General features: G+C 44.2%; 1 protein-coding gene and 1 long non-coding RNA gene across 7 annotated transcripts in view; one reads left to right on the forward strand and one right to left on the reverse strand.

The window, feature by feature from the left end:
- CCDC60 (coiled-coil domain containing 60) overlaps positions 1-6730 on the forward strand; it is a 212709-nt gene that overhangs the window by 136225 nt on the left and 69754 nt on the right. For 4 of the 6 annotated variants that reach the window (XM_017510202.2, XM_017510204.2, XM_017510205.2 and 1 more), the window contains exon 3: positions 2133-2303. In XM_017510202.2, coding sequence (XP_017365691.1) covers positions 2133-2303 — 171 coding nt within the window. Of the gene's footprint in view, positions 1-1099; positions 1297-2132; positions 2304-6730 lie in introns of those variants that run through there. The other 2 variants (XM_037731956.1, XM_017510203.2) reach the window with 2 other exon arrangements.
- LOC119468452 overlaps positions 1-6730 on the reverse strand; it is a 219333-nt gene that overhangs the window by 85509 nt on the left and 127094 nt on the right. The gene's annotated exons all lie outside the window — the stretch shown is intronic.

Consider the following 6730-nt stretch of genomic DNA (forward strand, 5'->3'; position numbering starts at 1 on the left):
TTTTTTGAGATGGAGTCTCGCTCTTGTTACCCAGGCTGGAGTGCTATGGCGCGATCTCGGCTCACAGCAACCTCCGCCTCCTGGGTTCAGGCAATTCTCCTGCCTCAGTCTCCTGAGTAGCTGAGATTACAGGCACGTGCCACCATGCCCAGCTGATTTTTTTGCATTTTTAGTAGAGACGGGGTTTCACCGTGTTGGCCAGGATGGTCTCAATCTCCTGACCTCATGATCCACCCGCCTCAGCCTCCCAAAGTGCTGGGATTACAGGTGTGAGCCACCGCACCTGGCTTCTGCTCCAGTGTTTTAAAGATAGCTATCGCTCCCTAAAGAGCCATCATCAGATGCACATTTTTGCATTTACACCTGATATTCCATCCACGGGTATGCCATGTCCCACTTTGTCCTATTGGTGAATTCCTACTTAGCCCAAATACTACCTCCTCCAGAAAGCCTTCCAAGATTTTTCTAGGTTCCTATAGCCCTGTGGTACTTAGGTGGAGAGTGTATGTTTGTGGGTGTCCTTCCTCCATTACACTGTGAACTTCTTGGGGGCAAATGCTTTATCTTTTTGCTTTGTGCAGTCCCAGTCCCCTGAACAAGTGCCTGGGATAGCAGGTTCTCAGCCAAAGTCCATCAGAGCAATGAATGAATGAAATGTTATCACTTAGCTGCCACCTGTGTGATGTGATGTGAAAACTGCTGGAAAAATCTCCATCTCCCACCTCCCAGCATTTTCCCAATAGATATTTGAAAGAGTCCCCTGCTGAAATGAAATGCCCTTAATAACACCTTAACTCATCTTAGCAAATAAGCAGGAGTCAGCTAATCATATGAGTCTGGCCATGACAGCTGGCTGGAAATATTCCCATGCAGAACTGAGCACAAGAGAGGGACCAGAGGAGAGGAAGAGGCCACCCTCGAAGAGGAAAAGAAAATATTACTTCCTCCAGGAATGGTCTCCAGCCCTCCCCCCCGCCAGTCTCAATTAGGTGTCCCCTTCCCCAAAGCCCAGAGTCCCATTACTGTGTGCTATTAATGATTTCATGTCTCTCCCTCTCTCTCTCTCTCGGACCCATTATCTTGTTCATCACTATTTCCCCAACAGTCAACACAATACCCAACACACGTTGGTTGCTTATTAGGAATTTGGAGAACAAATAACATTGAATTTGAGAGCCAACGAACAAAGTGGGCAGCCCGACAGAAAGAAACATGTGGACACCTCTGCCTCAGTGCTTCTCCACCATAGGGCTGCTAACTCTGGCCCCAAGGTGAAGACTGGCAAAGCCCAGGGAGGTGTGTAGCCCCTTAGGGCTGAGAATGTCTTCACATCAAGCCAGCATCAAGACATCTGATTAGGAAATAGTGGTTGAGTTGGCACAAAAAGAATCATGACGTCCTAACATATGTTGCTTGACACAGAAAGAACCCACACATTAGTACGTGCTGTAGCAGTCACGCTCACAGATGTGAGCATTTAGGCAAATCAAAGAGAGGGCAGCCCTGGCCAGGACCTAGGCCCTTTATTGCCTGCTATGCCATTGATTTTTATAGAGGAGCCCCTCTTCCGTGCCAGGCACCTTGCTGCTGACCCCTTCCCATGGTATCTGATCCTGCAGGCTGTGAATTGTTTTGCCCACTCCATAGCACCTAGCAGAGTGCCTGGTGCAATGATTGGGCACTCCATAAATATTCGCTGAGTGATGGGATGATGAAGGAAATGAGGCTGAGAGAGATTCAAGGACTTGACTGGGTCTTCAGTATGAGGTGGATCCAGAATTCAAACTCAGGTCTGGCTGAGTCTGGAAATCTGCAGGTGGGAAGGCTCCTGCCCTACAGGTACAAGGGCGCGCTCAGAGATTACTGGCTCCAAGACAGTAAGAGTCAACTCATCTTTTTTTTAAATTTGTGTCTCCCCCTCCTCCCTCCCTCCCTCTCCCCATCTTCGCCCTCCCCTTCTCTATTTCTACCTGTTTCTTTCTCTTTTCTCTTTCCTCTCTTTCTCTTTTTCTTTCTCTCTTATTCTTTCTCCTTCTCTTTCCTTCTTCCTCTCTCTCTCTCTCTCACTCACTCACTCGCTCCCTTTCTCACCCTCCCTCCCTCTCTCCCTCTTCCTCTCTGCATGTCTCCAGCTTTTTGATCCAGTCCGTGAAGATGGGCCGTGGATATTTTGCTATTCTGAGGGAAGAGAGTGCAATGAAAAAGAAGCAACAGCAACTTCAGAAACTGAAAGAGGAAGAAAAAAATAAATTCCAGCCAGCCAAAAAGACCTCAGAAATCCCCTATGGGGACACCTTATTGGGGTAAGTGGGTGCAGTATCTGTGGCACTGAAGGTCTGGGGAATGACCACTGAGAGTGAACCCTGCCTGGTTAGGTTGAGCGAGGGCAGCTATCTCAGGGCAGGTGCCCCTTCTCAGCCTGGCATCTAACACATTCTTTTTTTGGGGGGATGGAATTTTGCTCTCGCTGCCCAGGCTGGAATGCAGCGGCACAATCTCGGCTCACTGCAACCTCCTCTTCCCAGATTCAAGTGAGTCTCCTGCCTCAGCCTCCTAAGAGATGGGATTACAGGTGCTCGCCACCATGCCCAGCTATTTTTTTGTATTTTTAGTAGAGACGGGGTTTCGCCATGTTGGCCAGGCTGGTCTCAAATTCCTGACCTCAGGTGATCCACCTGCCTCGGCCTCCCAAAGTGCTGGGATTACAGGCATGAGCCACCATGCCCAGCTACATCTAACACCTTCTTTAGTCTGGTTCAGCCAACCTTGATAGCCCCACTTTCTGGTACTTGCTAGAATATCTTCCACTTATCACTAACCACCCAGCTTAAATGCTGCCCTCTCCCAATATTTCCTGGATTTCAGTTCAACCACCTCCTGCACCATTCGCACTTCAGGTCCCCATAATACGTGTTTACTTGCTAGTTTGTGTATTCCACATTAGTATCTCTGTTCCAGACTTTCAGCTGCAGCCCCAGGGCCTGGCTCATTGTCCACACAAAGCAGGTGCACAAAAAATGCCTCCTGTTTTTGTACAGGACTTACCCCTGGTTGGAAAAGGACTGTCAACAGACTGGTCCATTATGAAATGTCCATGCATAAAATAATAGCAACAATAACAATAAATAAAACTGTGATGATGATGTTTACTGTGTGCTTTATGCACACCCATTTGGCTAAATTTTAAAACATTCCTGAGATAGGTGCTACTATTGGCCCCATTTTAGAGATGGAGAAATGAAGCTTAGAGGTTAACTAATCTTCCCCAAGGTCAGTAGTTAGAGAGCAACTCAGAGTCCCAAACTCAGTGGCACCAAAATCCATCAACTGCACTCTTTGGCATGGGCAAAATCCTGGGATACTTTGACCTTGTGCAGACAGAATGAGGCACAAATCAAGGATGGAAAGGAAGTGCCGAGGCAGCCAGGGAGGAAAGGCAGGGTAGAAAAGTGGCCTGCAGGCCAGGCACGGTGGCTCATGTCTGTAATCTCAGCTCTTTGGGAGGCCGAGACCAGCAGATCACCTGAGGTCAGGAGTTCGAGACCAGCCTGACCAATATGGTGAAACCCGGTCTCTGCTAAAAAATACAAAAAATGGCCAGGCATGGTGGTGGGCACTTGTAGTCCCAGCTACTCAGGAGGCTGAGACAGGAGAATTGCTTGAACCCAGGAAGCAGAGGTTGTAGTGAGCCAAGATCATGCCACTGCACTCCAGCCTGGGCAACAGAGTGAGACTGTCTCAGGAAAAAAAGAGAGAGAGAGAAAGAGAGAGAGAGAGAGAAGAAAGGAAAGGAAAGGATAGGAAAGGAAAGGAAGGAGGAAGGAAGAAAGAAGGAAAGAAAGAGAGAGAGGGAGGGAGGGGAGGAAGGAAGGAAAAAAGAGGGAAAGGAAGAAATAAAAGAGAGAGAAAGAGAAAGAAAAAAGAAAGAAAGAAAGAAAGAAGAGAAAGAAAGAAGAAGAAAGAAAGAAAGAAAGAAAGAAAGAAAGAAAGAGAGAGAGAGAAAGAAAGAAAGAAGAAAGAAAGAAAGAAAGAAAGAAAGAAAGAAAGAAAGAAAGAAAGAGAAAGAAAGAGAGAAAGAAAAGAAAGAAAAGAGAGAGAGAGAGACGGAGGGAGGAGGGAGGGAGGGAGGAAGGAAGGAAGGAAAGAAAAGAAAAGAAAAGAAAAGAAAAGAAAAGAAAAGAAAAGAAAGGAAAAGAAAGAAAGCTGGCCTGTATCTGTAGCCACTCTCCTGTCAGAGCAGCTGTTGCAATCCTAGCTACACATGAGAATCATCTGGCAAGTTTTTCAAAACATCACTGTCCAGGCCAGTTACATTAGGCTTTCTAATGTGTATTAGCTGTTCATACACTTTTTAAATTGTTTTTAATTTCAGTAGGTTTTGGGGTGGTGTTTGGTTACATGAATAAATTCTCTAGTGGTGATTTCTGAGATTATGATGCACCCATCACCCAAGCAGTGTACACTGTACCCAACGCAAAGTCTTTTATCCCATGCCCCCCCACCCTTCCCCAGAAGTCTCCAAAGTCCATTATATCATTCTTGTGCCTTTGCATCCTCATAGCTTAGATCCCACTTGTAAGTGAGAATATACAATGTTTAGCTTTTCATTCCTGAGTTTCTTCACTTAGAATAAGGGTCTCCAACTTCATCCAGGTTGCTGTGAATGCCATTATTTCATTTCTTTTTATGACTGAATAGTATTCCATGGTGTATATCTATATACCACATTTTCTTTATCCACTCATTGATTGATGGGCATTTGGGCTGGTTCCATATTTTTGCAATTGTGAATTGTGCTGCTATAAACATGCATGTGCAAGTGTCTTTTTCATACAATGACTTCTTTTTGTTGTATGAAAATCCCATTACCCATTACCCAGTAATGGGATCACTGGATCAAATGGTAGATCTACTTTTAGTTCTTTAAGGCATCTCCACACTGTTTTCCTTAATGGTTGTACTAGTTTGCATTCCCCACCAAAAAGAAAACATGCTCAACATTGCTAATTATCAGGGAAATGCAAATCAAAACTGCAATGCAATACCACCTGACTCCTGCAAAGAATGGCCACAATAAAAAAAATAATAATAATAGATGTTGGCTTAGATATATTCATAGAATTTTTTTTTTTTTTAAAGACGGGGTTTCACCATGTTAGTCAGGCTGGTGATCCGCCTGACCTCAGGTGATCCGCCCACCTTGGCCTCCAAAGTGCTTGGATTACAGGCGTGAGCCACTACGCCCGGCCTATTCATAGAATTTTTTTAAGTTTCCAAGTGAGTCCATTGCAAAGCCATGGTTGGGAGCCATTATGCTAAGGCTGCCTTCAGGAATCCAAACTGCCAGTTCATTTGCTGAAAATGAAACAGAAGCCACAACAGGCACTCCCTCTCCTCTGCATCATTTCCCAAATTCTATTCTTCAGAATGTTGATTTAGAGACACGTGAATATGTGCTTCTTATAAACAAGGGTCCTGTCCATGGAATCATATAATACAGGTATTGATCGACTTACGACCTATGCAACTTACGACCATTCGACTTTACGACCACAATCGCTAGCCACGACAGTGCGGACCAGCTTCCGGAAGCACTACCATCTCCGCGTGCACCACTTCAACTGTTATCCCATACTCGGTACAGCAATTTGTGTTTTGTGTCTTGGATATTTTTCATCAAACCCCTCCCAATAAACTTCTTGTACATTTCGAACATCGAACAATTTGCAAGGATTGAACGGATGGCGCACAATGTGTTTCGTCCGTATCGTGAAATTCATGAAGAAAAAAAGAAACATACAATTCAGACAAAGCTCACCATGTTTATGAAAAAACCAACTCCGGTAACCCCAACTGCTGCCTCAGATGACAATATCAACGATCCGCAGCCAAGCACCAGTGGCCAATAAAATGTTTCGTACATGTTTATATATTTTGATATGTTTTGCAATTGAGAAAATGTTTCCTATGGTATTTTTTACACTTGTATTTTGTATTTTTGTATGCACCTGTATTTTGTAATTTTGTATGTTTTGCAAATATTAAACCAGTTGTACTGGTAATGCAGTGTTTTACTTAAACCTGACGAATGTAAAAATAAGGAACAAAATCGTGTAGAGATGATACAAATGGCATAAAATGAACAAAGAAAATTATGATATATAACAATAATGAAAGGAAATTATGATAAAATATGACTTAAAGATTTTTATAACATCATTTCACAGTACTGTACATATAGCCTACTCAACTTACAACCAAATCGTGTTACGACTGGTCTGTCAGAATCAATCGTGGTCGTAAGTCAAGCACTAGCTGTAGGTGACTTTTCTGTGTCTGGTTTCTTCCACCTATAATGCATTTGAGGTTCATCCTAGACAGAGAGCTGATTGGGGTTGCCAGCAGCTGTGGGCAGAGGACACGGGAACTGACTGCATGGGTCTGGGGTCTCCTCTGGGAGTGATGAAAATGTTTTTGTAACAAGAGTTGATGGTTGCACAAAATGGTACAATGCACTAAATATCACTAAACTGTACTCTTTAAAACTGTACTCTTTAAACTGTTCTCTGACTTTCACCTTACTAAATATTTTTTCAGGCTGGGCATGGTGGCTCACACATGAAATCCCAGCACTTTGGGAGGCTGAAGCAGGAAGATTACTTGAGCCTAGGAGTTCAAGACCAGCTTGGGCAACATAGACCCCTACCTCTATTTAAAGAAAAATATATAT

This window comes from Cebus imitator, unplaced genomic scaffold, assembly GCF_001604975.1.
Source record: "Cebus imitator isolate Cc_AM_T3 unplaced genomic scaffold, Cebus_imitator-1.0 Scaffold434, whole genome shotgun sequence".
Taxonomy (NCBI): Eukaryota; Metazoa; Chordata; class Mammalia; order Primates; family Cebidae; genus Cebus; species Cebus imitator.